The sequence below is a fragment of the Colias croceus genome, chromosome 10 (assembly GCF_905220415.1).
Source record: "Colias croceus chromosome 10, ilColCroc2.1".
Lineage (NCBI taxonomy): Eukaryota > Metazoa > Arthropoda > Insecta > Lepidoptera > Pieridae > Colias > Colias croceus.
In genome coordinates this window covers 4,069,889-4,090,643 of record NC_059546.1, presented here as the reverse complement: position 1 = coordinate 4,090,643, position 20,755 = coordinate 4,069,889, and the positions used below count along the sequence as shown (strand labels likewise).

The following is a 20,755-nucleotide window of genomic DNA, read 5'->3' as shown; positions in this document are numbered from 1 at the left end:
CTACCTATACACCGAACTGTTACACCTAACTACTCAGTGAAATAGCGCTAAGTCCTAGCTGCAAGACGCAAGAGTCTTGCAGGCTATGTCTTGTTCTTGCTCAAGTCTTGCACGGTCAGTCTTGGTCTTGATTTTGCTAAAAATACTCGGTCTTGTTCTTGGTCTTGGTCTTGCAAAAACGCAAGAACAAGACCAAGACTGCAAGACCAAGACTGAATTTGGGCAACACTAAAGGCTACCGACCAAGAAATAACGTGATGCCTACCTACTTATAGATCAACCATGGTTCTTATAAAAAATTTGTTTTTATAAAGTCATCGTTCATTCAGCAAACAGCTAGAAAAAAATGTTGTGTGGTTTTATGAAACCACGGTAAAAGTGAAACTTAGGCACAAAATTATCGTATTTGTACGATAATGACTCCGAACACTGCTTTATACCTACTCGGCAGCCGACCGTCACGCGACATGCGCTACACAGACCAAAAAGTTTGAGACGATGTAATAAAAGTTTCACTTTAATAAAATAAAATACTAACCAAATTAGTAGCAAATTGATCATTCTTTACTACCTACCTTTGAAGTTGATAATACCTAATCCTCGTTTTCGCTTAGAATGTAGGAAATGTAGTTATAAGTAAATATGAAATAGGTAAATTTAATGATGTTAATATATGAAACAAATGCCAAATATAAACGATTCCAAAATTATTACCGATAATTTTTAATTATTTCTGAATACTCGTATTATCGATACTCGAATATTGTATATATTCGTATTTCGTAGACTATTAAAAATAAAATAAAAATATGTGTAACTTGTGTGTACAGTGTAACACACAAACATACTTTTGTAGTTAATAATATACCGTGTATGATGTCAGGTTCGAAGGATCAGTGGTATTTAGTAGTTTATACAACAAATGACAGATGGCGCTGCTAGAAGTTAAGCATATTTTTAATAGATGGCGTTGTTTTAAATAACTTTTAAACGCAAAATTGGAGCCGCAGAAATAGCTGTAAATTAATATTTATTACTTTATAAGCATTATAATATTTATTACTTTTATTACCTACATATACAGTTACGGAATTTGTCACAAATGAATAACAGTAATTGTACGCATATTACAGGGGTAGATAGCTTGCATGTAAATGAATTTGTACCACACTGAGATTGTGTTTACTTATGACTAGTAGCAATTATAAAGGTGTCGGTGTCCGTATCACATCGTAAATCACATCTGCGTGATATAACAATTAGCCGGTATGATAGCAATGTTAATTAAACTGCAATAATACGTGAATGCACACTGCTTATTGTTCTTGCGTTTTATATTGGCGTTTCAATTAATTTGTGTGAATATTGTGAATATTTCAATTATTAATTATGCCGCCTCTAATACGTAATTACGGCACGGTTGATTCAATAGATGCTAGATACAAACTATTTTAATACTGGATAAATTTGTAGTCAATAACAGAGCAATTTAATTTATCATATTTTTTAATAGTGGATAGAGATTACAATCATTTTTCACGCTTTCATACTTTAATTTGAACCTTTAGTTCAAACTTTTGTGGGATATTGTGTGAAATATTTTCAAGTTAAAAGTTGAGTTCCATGTAAAAAAAATCACTTCATTCAAAACTAAATCGTATCCCCTCACGTATAAGTAACATACCTACTTACCTAAATAATGGTAAATAATATGCAAATGAATGTTAATGAAACATTGAATCCTAGAGAGACAATAACAAACACGGACGCGTGGAATGTCCGGCGCGGCGTTTTGATTGCGTTACATTTAATTGATAGCTGGCTTTGATTGCCAGATTCCTGCCGGCTCTATCAATCTGTCGTATAATTATTACTATCTTTGACATTGTAGGTGGGTTTTTTAATCTTGTGTTTGGTTGCCTGGAAGAGATGGCTATTAAAGCCACAAGGCCGCCCTTTGTGCATGTACGTCTCTCTTCTGTATATGTAGGTATGTCTTTTTCCTATTTGTAATGGTGCATAATAAAGCGTTTTCATTCATTCATTCCTTCAAAGCACATATTATAGGATTATAATAATTATTAATATAAAATACAAACATCGATATTTTGTATTGCATTTGTTTGTGATTCAAACAACGCCTGAATGGATTTATGACATTGTGTATCTTGTTTTGAGCTTTTGAGATTTTTTTAATACGCAGTTGATCCATGGATGACACATAGGTACCTACCTATACAGATGTACCTACCTATGATGTGTACCTACTTAGTCTGTTTTACATAATATAATCCCGGATGAATTGGTTATAAAGACAGCAAATAACAATCTACATTGCTCTACATATCTAACTTTTTAAGCTCAAATATTTATTCATTTTTAACAAAACAAATGTGACATTACAAAAATCTGCACGTGTTTCAAACCTCTAGAGGTGACCAGCATTATTAATACGATGCGTGTGAAAAATAAGCCCAGAGTACAATGAAAATTAGGTAACTTGCTTGATTAAATTACGAACTTGGGAGACGTAATTAGTCGTGTACATAGGATTTCACTCTGGGTGTCACACACCCGCATTCACTCCTGAGGGTCGTTTTGACGTCACTTTGATGACGTAGAAAAATTAACCCGAAATTTTATTTGAAATAACGACTGTCTATTCCCTGTTGGGAGACTTACAAATGTACCTACTCCATATGAACATTTTCGTTCGTTGTTTAAAGTAGATTTTATGAAAGTTTATTAGGTAGATATAGGTATTACAGTAAGTTCATAGGTAGGTAATTTATAAAAGTAAACTAATATGATGCAAACAACAAAAAAATAAAGTTAATAATAAAAACAATGACAATAATTAACTAATATAAACTAATATTGTCTTTGATTGAAAGGTGGAAAGAAGTTGGAATTGGGATTTAGATTTAATGGAAATGTGAGCCAACGACCCATTTTAGATTGATTGACATAATTTTCACTAAACAACAAATACAGTCTTCAACCTATTTTTGCCTGAGATTTATATCTCAAGGGTTTTCATGAAAACTTAGGTATACATGGAGAATGTAGAGCTAAATAATAAAACACAACTTATACAAGTAACCACGTAAAATATCAAAAATCATCTTCCGTATATTACGTCCAAACGATTTCAGTACCAAAATAAATCAGGACCACTTTATTCCAACAATAGCGCTAATTGACAAATAGTGGAAATGATAAATACAAGCGTCAGATATTTTCTTAAAATACACCCTTTGATCGTCATTTGATTAACAGCACTGACTGTCGCTCGCGAGCCGGTATTAATAATATTTTTAATTTAGCCCACATTCTGTTAGACCAGTATATTTTAACTACCTATGATTTATCTCGAAATTCACACATAGGTACTGATTCACGGGTGGTTTTTCGGCCAATTCACACACCTCTTATGTCACTTGATGTATGTTGGATTGTTTTTTTATACACTTATGCATAGACGCGATTTATCTTAAATGTTTCGTTTGAAGTAATATAAATGTCACTGTACAACTGTTTGGATGTTTACATAGCATTTTTATATACTAAATAATATATCTTCTTTAAATACCAGTTAACATTTTATTTATTTCTATTAGGTAAGTATGCAGTATATTACAACCAATTGGGTAAATTTAACACCAAGGTTATATGCATTCTATTCATATCAATAAGTCATCTTTATTATTGTAAACATTCAAATGCACAGTAATTTAATATCCTACGTGAAGTTAACTAATTACGCGGCACCTTACCTAGAAACTCCGAAAGGGCATGAGAACGTTTCGCTTGTGACTCACAAAACCAGTTATAAATAAATCAACGCAGGTTATCAAATTATCAAAAGCACGTAAGACTGTTAATTTCCTCGTCGGTCAGTTTAAAGACATGTTCCTTGAACTGGGTCGAAGATCTTATCTTAACCCCATAATTGCGGGCTAGAAACATTAGCGTCGTAGGTACTTCACAGATAAAAACTGAGTGGACAAAACGAGTAGATACTTACGTAAGACGTACGTGGATATCATTTCATTTCTCGGTAAAGAATAGTAATTGCTACAATGTTGCCATGAGATGTGTACGATAGGCTTTTTACAGTAATTAAGGTATCAGTTTGGTACGCAAGAAAATGTCGTGAATTTTAATTAGTGCGAAAATGCAGCTGCCGTCGACCTCCCCCATGCAAGCGATTCTTAATCCCAAAGTTTTTAATGAACATTTCTATCATACATTTATAAGTGTATACGCAAATTGGACAAAGCTAGTGGCTGGAATGTAAATGGAAATTGAAAATTAAAAAAATGCGGGGTTCGTCCCGCTTGGGGAGCGCCGAAATCGTAAATTTAAATTGTCCATCCCTCAACATGCACATTTTTTCGAGAGAGCCTTTCAATTCAAACCTAATGCGAAGCACAATCGCTTATGAATTCATGCAAAAATATATGGAGATTATAATAACAATTATTTTGTAGCTAAATTAAATGTTGGGGAAAATATTAAAGCGAAGCCTAATTAATCTTCTGGCCGAAAGGAAAACATAAACATACCTACATCAGATATTTCCATTCAAAATAAGCACTATCTGATTTAGCATATTATTTATACAGTAACCGCATAACAAATAGCATCTGCAAGGAACATATTGTCTAGAGAGACGCCGCCATCATTAACTGTCGCTAATGAAGCTTGAGCTTTTGAGTTTTAAATAACTTGCCTCCGTTCAAGGGGCGGTATCAGTGCCTTGTACTTTACTATGTAGATTTTTTACTTTAGGGAAATGTTTAACAAACCATATCAACATTTTTGCGATGTGACTTTATGAACACGTCCATATTTTTCTACTCAGTCTGAACTCAAGAGTAGAAGTAAAATATTCAGTAGCGATGTAAACAAGGAACAAACCTTTATGGCTATGGCTTCATATTGCGTGTCTAGTTTTTATTGTTTGTGAATTCCAGTAGCTGTCGCGTTAAGTACGCTATAAATTTCATACATTAAAACCAGTTGAGTGAGATCTTGCGATAAAATTGTAGATACGGTGATACTCGCCTCTCGACATACGAATTAACGTCATTGTAAAGTTATGTCGCCGGTCTCATGCGTGGTTGTCACTCATGCTTCATCAACTGCTTGGAAATGTCGAGGCTATGACAACAGGTCAGCCACATGTCGAATAAGACGTGACAGTATTTCATCTCCCTGTCTCATTTTTGAGGAACTGTTTCCTCTGGCAAGACAAAGACGAACGTCTTTCAGATTCAGAAATGCTTCATATATTCATCTAACGAACAGGGGGTCCTCACTATAGACAGGTTGTCGCTAATAGGCGTTTACTCAAAAGTTATGCGGTTTATTAACATCATGTGTGTTCTAATCGCAGGACACGTGTCAGTCTGTACATCGCCAGGTCGATGGCTGTTTGTGATGGCTCTGGCGCAACTAACTGCGAGCCCGCCAATAAAAACATTTAATCGATCGCTCGATGATTAATACCGTGAAAAAAGGGTTTAATAATAGATTCACTAAGTGCATTCACCTTTCTTTGCAGATTCACCGAGTGTCTGATGAAAATTCACCGTCCGTGCGTTCTTCGTGAAGAATCTGCGGGCTCGATCGCTGCCGTGTAGTGAATGGAATCCGAAGTGTGTGTGTGACTGATAAGGTGATAGTGTCGGCCCCGGCGGCCGAGAACCTGCGACGGAAGATACGGACGCGAGCCGCGCGGGCTGCGGGCCCGCGATGAGCGCCAACAATTGCGACAGCATGACATATTTCTCAAACGCTTACATGCCAGACATGAGGAACGGAGGTGGCCACGACCACCAACAAGCGCACGCGCATTATGGAGCGGTGCCACAGCAGGGGCACGAGATGGAGGGCTGCGACCCGCAGCTCAGACCCGCACAGCACCACTATTCCGCGCAGACGGCACCTGGAATGCCCTACCCTAGGTTTCCACCGTACGATCGGTTGGGATACTATCAGCAAATGGAACAGAACGGTTACCGACCAGATAGTCCATCGCAAATGGGTCACATGGGTCCCAAAACAGATGGATATGGACCAAACGGTCACCAGCCACCTACCCCTGCAGTCTACACGTCGTGTAAGCTGCAAGCTGCGGCCGCGACGGCGGGAGGGGTTCCTGGAAGTCCACCGCTGGAGCAAGCGCAGCAAATGCCACACCATATGCACCCGCAACAGCATATGGTGCAGCACGGCGTTCCGCCACACCAACAGCACCTCATGTACCCGGTGGACGACATGCAGCATCAGACGCAGATGACGCCGATGCACCAGCAGTCCATGCACGCGCAGCAAGCGCCTCCCCAGCAAGCGCCGCCGAACACCAACGCGTCGCTACCTAGCCCATTGTACCCTTGGATGAGAAGTCAATTCGGTGAGTACGCAAATATCCTAATTATCGAAAGTAAAAACGTAGGTAGCTGTGCAAAAACAATTTCGCCACTCGCACGCATTGATGAGAAACAATGAGTGCCAGAAACAATGAAATTCCTTCTGTGTAGGGATTATTTATGGGCTTAACTGGCGTTCAAAAGGAATTTCACTTTTCATAAAATTTACAACTTCCAACACAAAAGCGTTCACCTTCTGTTTTGCTGACACCGATAGCGAACAATACGCCCTCAAGTTGCGCTACCGTCTCCTACTGTTTCTGAATTTGTCTGAGAACTAATTTATGGGCAGGTTGCTTGATTTAGGGCTTTTATTGTAATTTGCAACACTCACTTTCAAACTGCATTAAAAATTTAGTGTAACTCGAACAATCGCGCGGGATACATTACTTATTTGCAGTAATGCCCAAGATTCGTAGTTATTTGTTAAAATTGCGTAGTAGGTACTTGTTTTATCAAAAAGTGTTAGCATGATCATGTGAAAGGTTAGAAACATAAATTCAATATCTGTGAAAGTGAACAAATAGTAAACGATTGCATACTTAATGACCATTAACGGTTTTTACCTAGAGAATAAACAAAGTAAGTATGATAGTTAGTTACATATTATTAAAATATATACCTAAGGAATAATGAACACGTTACATTCATATGAATGTTTCAATGAAATCATTCAATTATGTTTTAGAAATACAGAAGCAATATATATCATAGCCCTTAACTGAGTCCATTGGCAGACAGAACTTGCCAATTTATACTCAACTCTTAGAAGCAAACTGTTACAAGTTTGTCGAACTTAATTAATTTCAAACGTTTGATGAGGCAGAGATGGATTTCAACTTTGGCTTTGTACTCCGTGCCAAATAATGGCAGAAATGTAGCGCTATCTAATTTGTTTGTCAACATTTATGAATTACAACAATGCTTTTTGATAAAATAAGATTGATTTGTTGAAGTTGACTATAGATCTTCATTAATTATTTGGAAAATGAATCTTTTAATACAATTGATGATAACGTCACGACCCTGTAAATTATAAATATATCTATTTTATATCTACACGTAGATATTAATTAAAATGAATTGCAATACATTTTCGTATTGTAAGAAATACATGTATCTAACTACATCTCCATTATGCATAAAAAAGCATTCAGCTATAGTTACCCTTAACATTCTCAAACAAAAAGCTAAGTAACAGATGACAATGTATTTAACGTAAGAAAAATACCATTCGCATACACTTGAGCTTGTTGTGTTTGAAGTACCTTAAAGTTCATAGCCTACTTGAAACAGTGGCCTTATTTATCATTTCCAAAAATTGGCTCCCGTATTGAAAAAGTTGAACCAATGAGACGTCGTTCTGAAATAGAATGGAAGACAAGTTCTAAACAGACAAGTTGATGGTTACGGTATGCTACACCTACTCTGTAATACGTAATAATATCCAGCAGGTATTTTGGCCTTTTTAATTATTTCTGTGCTTTATTATTTTAATTTATATTCATTATTATATATACACTAGCGGTCCGCCCCGGCTTCGCCCGTGGTACATATTCACGTTTTCTCTACATAAGAACCATCCTCGAACTTCAAGGAATATTATAAAAAAAGAATTAACGAAATCGGTTAAGCCGTTCTCAAGTTATGCGCTTACCAACACATTTTGGGATTCATTTTTATATTATAGATTATTATATACATATTTCTGTACACAGGGATAATAATTGTGATGCAGTATAAAATTGGTACCTACCTACGTAGTTAGAGCAAACGCAAATTACATTGCAATTTTTATTTTATGTATCACTTAGATCATTTTCATCATTAGCTACTTTGTTTTAAATAATTTATTACTCTTGGTTATTTTTGGTTACATACTTTTGGTACAGGACAGTAACTTATTAAACAATTTTATGCACACTTGTCGCTTTGGATACCTACAAATTAAATCTAAAATTTGATTTTCCTGCAGTTTTGCTTTTATATTATATTCTATTTACGTGCTGATTTGTTTTTTTTATAATAAAAAATATGTAATTCAAAGCATGTTTGTGTAGAATTAATTTCTTACGTAGAATTAGTTTCTTACGTACATAGTACAAAATAAAGTGCATTTGAATTACTTTTAAATACACCAGATCCTATCAATTCAATCAACATTCAGAGGAACTCCACGTTAAACATTTATCGTACATTGACGAATAGCACAACTGACTAACCGAATAGAAAGATAGACCCACCTAGTCCGAAGGTAGGCTGCGATAAGTCGCTCGAATTGAGGTGGAAATGGAATTATAATGGAAACCTCCCCCACCCTGTCAGCAGCCGCGTACAATGCCGAATGGACGACTTGTTACATTTCATTGTTCAGTTATCAGGCCTCAGGCTTTTGTGTACGCTCGATGATTGAGTACAAGAATTTGTTTCGGGCCTGCCTCTGATTTTCCACTGCTGTTGAAAGCTCAAATCGTTTTGGTAAACGTTATACAATTACAAATAAATGCCAGTTATTGTTTTATTTGAATGGTTCTTAATCAATTAGGATTATTACCTGTGAACATATCTATTTAGTCTCTTTTTAGTACTTATCATCAACATATCAACTCACTTTTTTCAATCAATCAGTATTACTATGATAATAGCAGACTCATTTTCTTCCTTTTGCTTTTTTGAAACAATCGTACATTTAAGTAATTAGGTCATTTAATTTTTCTTTATCCAGAAAATTCAGATGCCATTAATGGCAAAGTCAAATTTAAATTTGATTACATTGCAATCACCATTATATTCAAGTTATAAAATTCCTATCCCATTTACGTAACACCATAATATACATCGGTCATTATGTTTTCAAAGTAAAGAAACAGTAAATTTTTCCGAGTTTTTCCCATTAGGTACTTCCTTATCAGATAAGTTCCATTGTACGAACTTACCTTTGATCGATTCTCAAACGTCGCTCCTAACAATGACGACAAATGTGCCCCAAGATTGAAGTTCCGATTCTTTTCGAGGGTTGATTTTCTCTTTTTACTAAATAATGAAATAAAAGATTTGGTCCTTACAGATATCTATTACTTTGATTCAACTGCTTGACAATAGACTGCTAAGAATTTAGTGTAAACCTGTGTTCATTCATTACAATAATTGTTATTCAATATAATATCCTTAAACTACACATTATTTAAAAGGATCTATTAAGTAATCAAAGACATTTTGCATACAGAAAAATTTCTCAAGTCTCTGACATTAAATCATGGAAAAACATAACGTTATGTTTTTATTAGAAACTAAGAGACCGTTTCCCTCGTTTTCAACTTCCCCTTGTATTTACACGTGCTGTTATTTGCATAAAGATTTTTTTATTTGAGGGGTGCAGTAAAAATACATTTCTAATTTTGTTCACTGCCAACTTTCCGGTGTAGTCGTGGTTTAGACGTTGAATGATTGCCTTCGATCTAATAATATTGTTTGAACTGTTCTGATGTAAACTTGGAACATTCCTCGACATAAACAAGGAAAATATTTAAAATAATCCAAACAAATTACAAATTATTAAATGAGATTGTACACTGTATATTTTCTCTTTGGATTATTTTTCCATCCAGTCCATACTAATATTATAAATGCGAAAGTAACTCTGTCTGTCTGTCTGTTACTCAATCACGCCTAAGCTACTAAACCGATTTGCATGAAATTTGATATGGAGATATTTTGATACCCGAGAAAGGACATAGGCTACCATTTATTGCGAAAAATGAACTACGAGCGAAGCCGGGGCGGACCACTAGTAGAATATAAATACGAATTTTATAACACTTTGCTTTACTTACAGTCCACACCCAATAAATAACTATTTACTAAAGTTATCCTTATTAACAATTTTGTGTATATTCTTTGAAAAAAACAAATAAAAGATAAGCTTATAAAGTGAGTTTACAAAACCCTTTGCAAAAGGATGCTGTCAACTTAAAAGCTCCCGTTTTAGTTTCGCTGTATATTAATAGATGGCGCTGATAAATAAACATACAGAATGATATTTCGAGTGACCTTAATTTGACTGTAATAATTTATTGGTTTTGACAAATCGAATTAATTATGTAAATACTAACAAATGAAAAAAAAATAGTATAAAGTTCACTTTAAATAAGTTCTTACGTAAATCTCCTTTTATTTTTGGCATTAGTTATTATATTGTCATGGCAGATTATGTAATGTTTTTTGAATCAACTCAGAAACAAAAAACAGTTTTTGAAGCTTATTAAAAAACCATTATATCTCATAATTATATACCCTCATCGGAGAACACCAATCCCATTATTTTACGTCCAGCGAAGGATGACGCACACACACACATGTTTGAAAGGATGTCTGTAGTGACAACGGCTGATGTAGGTATGTGTGAAGCGTGTTGATATTGCCATACTTTAATATTTGAACAAAATTGTGACAACTTTTATATAATATTTTGGGCACTACCTAAATGTATGTATGTATTTATGGGAAATTTGGCTTACAATATTATTACATATTTACTAGATGGAAAGGCAATAAAAATAGTATTGAGATGTATAGATTTCTTTCCTGGTTTGAAAGCTTTGATAGTGCAGAGGTTACGATATTGCTTAGTGACAGAGGAAAAATTATGTTTTTAGCAGGATATAGAAAAAGGTTATCATACCTACTCAAGTATAATAATCGAAATAAATTTAATGCTTTTTGCTGTAATTTAAATCACAATAAAACAACATAAATAACATGAATATTTACAAAGTTTAGTATCTATTTCATTTTCAAAACCAAGTCTTCAAAAATGTAGGGCAATATAAGTCTTCACTCCAATGCATCTGCAGGCAAATTTTGTTGACAGTGCTGGCAACATTATTAAATTGCTGTGTTCCTTTTTCCATATCGCCATCTCGCTCTCGCTCTAAGTGAGGTAAGCTTTACCCTACATTAATTAAACGTCGAGATAGAACGCCAATCAAACTTTGACCGCCGCTAAGCCGATGAAGCCGAACTTATTATATGGTATTAAAATTCCATTTACTTCGTGAACCGTTACAAATTGAAACAGAAACGTAATAATGCGTAAAAAATACATAACTAATTTATGAAATTGCTCCAATTACGCTATTAAACATAGAAACTAATAACCATCTTTATTCACAACCGTAACATTAATAATTTAATATACGAGTAATTGTGGTCGCTTTAAGTTCATGTAATGTTAATTCTATCATCGCCAGCCTTATTATTGTGATATTAAAGTACGTGTCATTAGTCTAGTAAAAAAGCATCCCATCATATGGCGGGTACACATGTGCGAGTTGACAGCACATAAATCATAAATATATACGCGTAGGTAGCGATATCGACGGAGGAACGGAAAAAACCCCTCGTTTCCTGCCCAGATCACACATGACCGGCCTGTCTATCTGCCAGACCCGTGTCAAATATTCTCTGGAGCGAAGACCGCCCCCACTCGGCTTTGGGGAGACCCCAGGGGACGCGTTGTCCCGCAGCGAAGCTCATCTTGAAGCCCTAATGCGTTCCACGACTGTAACACATACACGAAGCTGAGAGCTCATACGCCTCCCACACATCGAAATCAGCTTTCAGATAATCCATCTCGATTATTCTTTCTATCGTTTCTTATTCAGATTGAAGTTTTCTTTTTCATTAAGATTTTCGCGTCCGTGACAGGCGTTGAAAAATCACCCTCGCCAGCACCTTTCATAACTTTTCGCTTCGTGATCCAAAGCAATTACTCACATTCTATCGCCTTCTCAAATATTCATTCGTGTTTTGCCCGCTGCAAATTATCTTAATGGTTCTAACAAACTGTAATTATGCTAGAAGGGATCGCCGTTTCGAAAGCTATTATTGTATTTTTATGCGGCGCACATGTGATTAGTTAATGATCATATTTTCAATTTCCTCAATAGAAATGTTGGTCGGAAAACGTTGGTTATTGAAATGGGGATTATTGATCGATGTCGGTGCGGGAGTTGGAACGAGGCGGAGGACGCTACCGGTATCCGTCGACAGGCGGAGTCGGGCGCGGAACAAAGCTCCGGCAGCCTAACAAAGACGTCACCGGCCATGCCAGCGACGCGGAGTTATGGCATCCATTGTGCGCAACAATACCCAACAAACGAGTTTGTATAAGCTATTAGGTACGCGCATTAATATATATTTTTTGTTCACCCGAAAATTTAGCATTCCATTACGAGGGAGAGAAATGAAACGCCCGCCGCATGAATTATATTAAAATATATTTGAATATTTCATTTGACACCTTTTTTGCGGGCGGAATTTCGTTCAATCCCCGGCTCGGCGTAATTTTTAGCGTTCACCAAAACGAAATTTTCGGTGAATAACATTCCATTTCGGATGCAAAACACGACGGGAATCAGCGTCGACACAACACTGACTGATGGCTTTGTATTCGCGATATAAATTCTTTTCGAGCTCTGACCAAATGTTTTTGTATGATTTACCATTTTAACGTCAGCATATATTTCAATGAAAACATATTATATCTGATGAAGTTTACTTGCAAATATTTTATTCATAGTGAAATATGTTTTAAGAATAAATCTTTATTATCGTCAAAATTAACTTACCATGACTATAATGAAAATATGTTTAATATATAAATTTATTTTAAGGCAAACATTTTAATCAGACAAATAATGTATATAATATATACTATTTTACTTAACCTTTAGCAGGAAATGGTCATTCAGAAATAATTCACACAATCAAATGTAACAGTACCAATCACGACAATCATGCAGGCCTACACAATCCTTAACTGTGCTCAATTTTACCTACTTACAATAACTTTACCTATTCTATTTATTTTATAAAATACGGTTTAGTACAAACGCACATTAGGAAATTCCATAAACCAACACATATTTAAATTTTAAAACAAAATACTAAGCAAAATACAAATTGAGATCCCACGTTCACATGAACTTAATTTTTTTGTACAATAACAAAATTGTTATTAATACAATAATCTTTACATCAATCTCCAACTTTAAAAAACACATCCATAAAATCCGTAGAACTTTTATCTCGCGTTTTATCTCAAATTTTTGCTCAGAAAATGTTCCCATTCTCCCAACTAGCACATAACAATAGATGTTATATAAGCGAAGTCATTAGGCAGGTTCGTATATACTGAACTGCGAACGCAGATTATGTCTACGACCCGCCCAGCCACGGGATGATTAATAACCTAGCTTGAAAGACTCCCACATTTTTGTTTTTTACCGTTCGTACGTATCGATCAATTGTTTCATTTCCTTGTAATCAAGATTCGTGTTTCCGCTGTGATATGGAATGTTTGGGGTGAATTCGAACAAATTACTCTACCTATATATAATTATGGTTTGCTTGATAACAATAATGATGAGGAATTGTAAGCTTTTTAGTTTTTATTATTAAATTTATAAGTTTTTTTACTAATCATATATTATGTTGAACTGGAGAGTATTTACTAGATAACAATGTATTTGTATAACTCTCCATATGCATACACACATATACACTATTGAAAAAGAGGGATCGAAGACAAACCACTAACTTTATACCCAATCACGTTAATGTAGCTTTTATTATAATCTACATAAAATGTGTTACCAAAATGCTTATAATCGCTGGTTTGCGTGCCTGCATGGGTCATAATATAATTACTTTGGACAATATTGCTTCGATTATCTAGACAAAATAAACTGAAAACGTTTTACTTCTGTAAAGATTTCAAATATAATAACGACAATATTACAGTTATCACAGTTATTAAAAAAGAGCAAAGCTCAAAATATTCCGTTAAAATCAAATCATTTAATATCGAAGCAACTTAATTACCTTCGTGTAAGCAATGAAGCCTTCAACTTGAATCCTTTTTGCTCGATGCTGTATCAATTAAAATTATAAAGCAGCTTTAACCTTCGCCAACGAGTTCTCTGGAAACCAGCAATTTTATTTACGACGTGTAAGCGTTTAAGAGAAATTGCATTAATCTGAATAACCGTTTGATATCATGTACGATGTTGCAATACACTGAGTGCCGCGAACGTTTAAAAGTGTCGTAACTTTTATATATCGCCGAAACAATTGTAACTATATTACTCAAGAGATAAGGGTCTAAATGAAATGTCATAAAAGTTTGAGTTAGTCGCTCGTGTCTGGCCGAAACATATGAAATTGTAGGACATGAATTATGGATTGTCGATATCGCTTCAAGCTGTTGCTGTATTTTTTTCGTATTTCTCCGGCGCGATACCGCAACGAATTAAATTAAAAGCTCTTTTCACTTGTCATCCCTTGATGAATTTGGTATTTAGGATTACACGTTCGGTGTGTGTTTGTTTATATTTAGCGACTTAAACATTATGAATTGTAAGTATGTTTAATCAGAGACTGAATACATTAAACTTCTTTAAAATGAAACTACTTCAATTAAGAAAGCTTGGAATAGTACACAATACCAAATATTTATGGGGTTATTCTCAAGTGTCCAAAAGATTACGCGTTCATTCATAGCTTCCGTTATAACATCATTGTTCCTCTTTTTCCTTGAATACTCGAGAAATGTAAGAAATACCATCGTTTACCTCTACAGTATCGTAATCAGTACAAATACGATCCCAGATACAGGCCGGTCAATAATTCAACACGCACTTTATCCGGATAAATGTAACACTACAGGTCTCTAGATTAAGTGCTCTATGGAGATTCGCTGTAAATACTCATACTGTTATAGACTTATAAATATGTCGCGAAAATAAAATAAAATTCAGAGGTGTAAAATCAGAGGATCATAATCAGAATTACGATGATATAAATGAAATGCGAATCTAAGATATTAGAAGTATATAAAGTAGTAAGAAATGTTTGTGAGTTATTTATTGTTTTCTCTTCTTAAGGAAACGCTGTCGGAAGGAAATAACTTTTCTGGTAAAAAAATGTTTCCTCTTAATTATTATTGTTCGCTCTAGCGATACAGTCCAAGAAATGAGTAATCCTTAGATGTGGCTATGTTATAAGAGGGTGAATCTTTTCCCCAACGAATCTAAATGATAACACTTATCAAGATCGATCTCGTCACTGCCGTCACGTGTGTCCACGGACCCACGGTAAAGTAGAGCGGAGTGTGATTCGCCCCTTAAATGATTTACGACCGCGGGGCGACACATGCAACGTCCCTATAGATGCGATTTTTATGTAAACGGTTGGTAAGACGCCGCTGTTTGAACGCCCGTTCACAAAACGTATAGACGTTTGATTCAAAAACCCATTTAGGAAGTGCAGTGAATCATGATGCCACTTGGTATTAAAGGATAAACTTTAGATAAATAATAAGAAAATGACGTGGTTGTATGTCATTTATATGAAGATTTCAATACTTCTAAAACCATTGTATTCATAGTTCATACGTAATACTACAAAATAAGAAAGTTGTACAATTAAGCAAGCTGACCGCATCTTATACCTCTCGAACGTGTCCGCCTAATACTCTTATTACGAACGCTTTAAATCTGACGTTGGGATCATGTTTTATGCATCTGCGAGCGCGATGAAACCGCCAGTGTAATATATAAAGCCCTATGGGAAGGGGATTTCATGAGCTTTATTGTGTATGATTTTGTTTTGTGCACGAGATGTGAGATCTTCGAACGTGTATTTATTCTGCGCGCTCTTTAATTGCATGCTTTTATTTCTCTATCACCAGAGCAATCTCGAATTGTAGTTTACAATTTAATCCGCACTGGACTTCCAAAGGAAATATCAACAACAAAGAAGTCCTTAATCTAAGTTCTTTATCTATTTTTAGGTCCAACAACACCAACTGGTAAATCGAATTTATGATTTATGATTAGGCTACATGTTATCTGAAATTAAAAACATTAGTATAGTTAAAAAATATCATTTTATGTGTGTAGACGGTACTATGTGTAGTTTATTCTATGTGTAGACGGTACCATCAAACGTAACCTACAATTTTAAATAAATAATTTGGATTTGGTCCCTCGAATTAATTTCACGAATTGTAATCAGGCCACCGGACGTAGCTATGCATTATGGTATCGCACGCGAACAGAATACCAATTGTCATTTAATACGAACCAATAGTCGATATCCATTGGACAATATAATTTACATTCTTGAATGCGTCCCAAAATCCGGGTACGATGAGGCTGTTATCAATTTCCTGAGCAACAAGTGGGCGATAATTTTGAACCCGTGGCTGCATAGCATGAGTACTTGAATCTCTTACATTTTTACTATTTAATACAATATGATTCTGGTGAACGTTTTCGTTGCATCGCTTTGATTTATCGTATCTTTTGTTTTTCCTTGGAAGAACCTTTATTTATGATTATTATCATTGTATAGCCATTTTCATTATTAAATAAACAACTTTCCCTTTTTCTAAAAGAACGTATCGATCGTATTGAAGATTCTATCGTACTACCAAATTTTATTCATAGTTTCATACTGAATTAGCAAATTGCGACGTTGTTTGCATAACATGCTTGCATGCACAGCTGTCGTAGCCACGTTTAACTTTTTTGAGGTATCATTACGTTTTTCCAAGAAACAGTAGTTAACATGGCGTTATTCGCAATGTTCCTCACTTTCGTGCTACAAATTCTTCGAAGTTCGCGTGCCGATCTTGTAATGCAAGCTGTTTTGCGTGATACAGAAACGAAAATAGTAAAACGAATCGTGTTAGCTTGAATTTTGTAATTTTCAATTTCATTTGCGTACTTTATTTTGTTTTGACCTGAAATTGACTTTATTGTTTCCAATGTTTCGGCTACAAATATGGTTTCAAAAAGTCAAAAGCACTACGTATTATTTTTCACATAAATCGTTAGGCAGACCATATTACTTCTTGTGTATGAGAAATAAATTACGGCGGCCAATGCGTCTTCTAAACCGTTTATAATAGGCTTCGCATCATCTCAAAGAATAATGGGTACAAAATAAAAAAAAGGCTAAGAGCATTTTAAATTATTTTAATTGGCTTCGGTAGCGCTTTAAACCGTGTCTTCGTATAAACACAGCTTATGACATATTCCTGCAATATTGCGTGCATTTATACGACAACGGAACGATCTATCAGAATTAATAAATTATTCATTATTTTGCACCTGATGCATGCACATACTTTATTGCGATCATCTCTAGGAAAGTTTTATCTCTGACGAATTAATATTCATTTGAAGAGAATTTTATGGACAAATGTGTGTTTCAATTCAATCTTTTCAAATGTATAAAGGTATTAAGATAATTTAAGGACTCAAAAGTTTGTCAGTCAAAGTGAATTATAAATTCTTTTAATTTAACATTCTATTCCAATGAATAAGAAATTTTATTTTACCATCAAGATCTAGATAGCGAAAAAGCTTTCAAGTTCAGTTTGTCCAACGAAAAGAAATAACGAACAAGCAAAAACAATTAACAAAGTGATAAGCTCAAAACAATTTTCAATTAACTCTGTCCGATGTTCACTGTTTACAAATAACCACCATTTATCAAGAATACCTATGCAGTTTTTAATCTGGCGGGTTGCCTCGAGGCGAATAATTAAAAGCCTACCTCCTGCAGTTACTTTTCGGAATTAACGTTTTTTTCTGTCTAATTTCAGAGCGAAAGCGAGGCCGGCAGACGTACACGCGGTACCAGACGCTCGAGCTGGAGAAGGAGTTCCACTTCAACCGGTACCTGACGCGGAGGAGACGGATCGAGATCGCACATGCGCTCTGCCTCACCGAGAGGCAGATCAAGATCTGGTTCCAGAACCGCCGCATGAAGTGGAAGAAGGAGAACAAGACCAAGGGCGAGCCGGGCTCCGGAGACGAACCGGACAACATGAGTCCGCCCACCTCGCCCCAGTAGAGTCTCACCTCGCGATCGGTGAAACATCTGTTTCAGGTTAAACGACGGCCTTCAGTGTTCATTTATTTTCATATAAAAGTTGTGCACCGGTACACGAATCTGAAACCACGATCGTTACGGAGTTACTAGAACAGTTTAATTTGTATAAATTGTATGTTGGACTTTTCATAATATTACATTATAACTAATACGTAACTTAGTGACTTGACATAAAGAGTAATGATAGTGTGATGAAGAGATTTTTACAATTGTTAAGTATAAATTAATTTATAGAACAATCTCAATACCAATAATTACCAAAAAACGCGGTATGTATGAAACTGCGACTTTATGTGATTTCATTATTTATGTAGTTGGAAAAAATCATTATAATATTTGAAATCTGATGAATGTGTATTCTTCTCGATTGGAATGATAATTATTTTAAAGAGCTTTGCTTTCATTTATTTTACGAATTTATTTTGCAACAAGTCTTTTATAATTTATCTAATTAGAATGGTTTGTTTTCTTTTAATGCGAGACGAGCCCTTTAAAATAATTGAACAAAATTCTTTATTTTAATGATATTGACATAAACAAAACCGTAAGGACCTCTTATAATTAACCATTGATAAGAAGGCAATTAGTATCGATATTGTTATTATTTAATATATTTGATGTTTTATTTCTAATTAAGCTATCGAAGTGCTATTCTGTACATATATAAAAATGATAATTTGTAGATTTTACGACTATGTACAATTGTTTTAGTGTGAATAATATTTGATATAAATGATAAGTTCTCGTTCTATCTCATGGCGAGTATTTATTTTATTGTGAATCTTCTCTGATTTTGATTTTTACTTTGTCGAGGGGAAGGCCAGTTTTACAAGTGCAATGTATACGATTTTCGACGACACATATACGTAATTATAATAACTGATAATAATCTGATAGGAAATTTATATAAATGTAAAATTATTGCGAGTACGACATATGATTGTAATTTATTGAATTATGTAATGTCGAATCATACAGACGTGTAAAGAACAAATGTTGAGACAGAGAAATTCACTGAAGGTTGTAATAGTTAAAGTGGAAAGTTACCTTCAATCTCGTAGGTGCAAACTTGATACTTATTTTTCTCATAATCTCTATGAAAAGTAGGTACGGGACATGTACACAGTATACCAAAGTTAGGGAATAAACTTGGTTGTTCAATGTAGACCTTTAAAGAGTAGGTGCGTCATCGACCCTTTCATATACAAGTCTTCGAGACACGATAAATGGTATTTTTATAAAATCATTGCCTAAAGAAACCGATATACGTAAAAAATTATCGAACATAATAATATTTACTTGTAACATGTTAGTTTTACTAGTAAGTACTGTTAAAGGTGTGATTTTGTCGGGATTCACGTTATACGTTCTTTAAACTATTTATTGTAAATTGTTTTTCACATAGTTTGTAGCTAGCAAAACTTTCGACTCTAAACTGTCATTGAGCCCGTTTCTTATACATATTTCTTTTTAATTTGTGCTGTGTTCGTTAAGTAAATGTAAATTGTATTAACTGTATATTGTCGATATAATACACTATATTTATTTATTGATTCGCATAACTAGGTTCGCTTTTCAATACTTTATCTTGATTGGGTATGTTTTTCTAGATATCTGGCTGGGATTTATATTCTTTATAAGATTTGCTCAAGTGTTTCGTTTATTTATTAAGTCGAACGTACATAATATAATGCGCTAATAACTAAAAATAAGTATAAAATATTATGTTTGGCAATTTGAAATTATGCTTCTTTAGAATTTTGTAACTTCCTTAATATCTACCTACTTCTATCATCTATGTAATAATGTACTTATACAATATGTTTATGAAATTTTATTTCGTAATGTGCAATTTCATATGATCCCTTGCCAGATGAAAATTTAATAATTGGTTTGTAAAATTTTATAAGAAATTAATTAGGTTCTTAAAAAATAAGTTCTCACTCTAGGTCTATAGACGCAGTCCTTAAACGTTAAAAGAGTCCGTAGAAAGATTGAATGAATCTAATTTGGACAATTTTATTTACCATTGTGTCCTATCGATTCGAAATTTATTGAAATATAACTATAATTAGTAATTTAATAAGGTTAGGCGAGACGATATTGTCATAAATATATAAATACATGAAATTAATAAAGCATAATGATTGTAACGAAGATTTTTATTGATTACCTTCACTATAAAATTGTTTGATATACCTTCTGAAAACAAAGCAAGTATTTTATAAAAATATGCTACAGTACAATATAAGATATCGATAGGTAGTTATAATTCTGAAACTTCTGTTACAACAATGACATCAAAATATGAATATGCTCTCAATTGTTGTTAAACGTCATAATGTTATATTGTT

The 20,755-nt window shown here is 34.4% G+C and overlaps 1 protein-coding gene across 9 annotated transcripts in view; it reads left to right on the top strand.

The window, feature by feature from the left end:
- LOC123695111 (homeotic protein antennapedia-like) overlaps positions 1 to 20,554 on the top strand; it is a 150,450-nt gene extending 129,896 nt beyond the window's left edge. For all 9 annotated transcript variants that reach the window (XM_045640835.1, XM_045640841.1, XM_045640839.1 and 6 more), the window contains 2 exons: positions 5,570 to 6,421; positions 18,112 to 20,554. In XM_045640835.1, coding sequence (XP_045496791.1) covers positions 5,761 to 6,421; positions 18,112 to 18,362 — 912 coding nt within the window. In that variant the 5' untranslated portion in view covers positions 5,570 to 5,760 and the 3' untranslated portion in view covers positions 18,363 to 20,554. The remainder of the gene's footprint in view (positions 1 to 5,569; positions 6,422 to 18,111) is intronic.
- Positions 20,555 to 20,755: the final 201 nt, after the last annotated feature.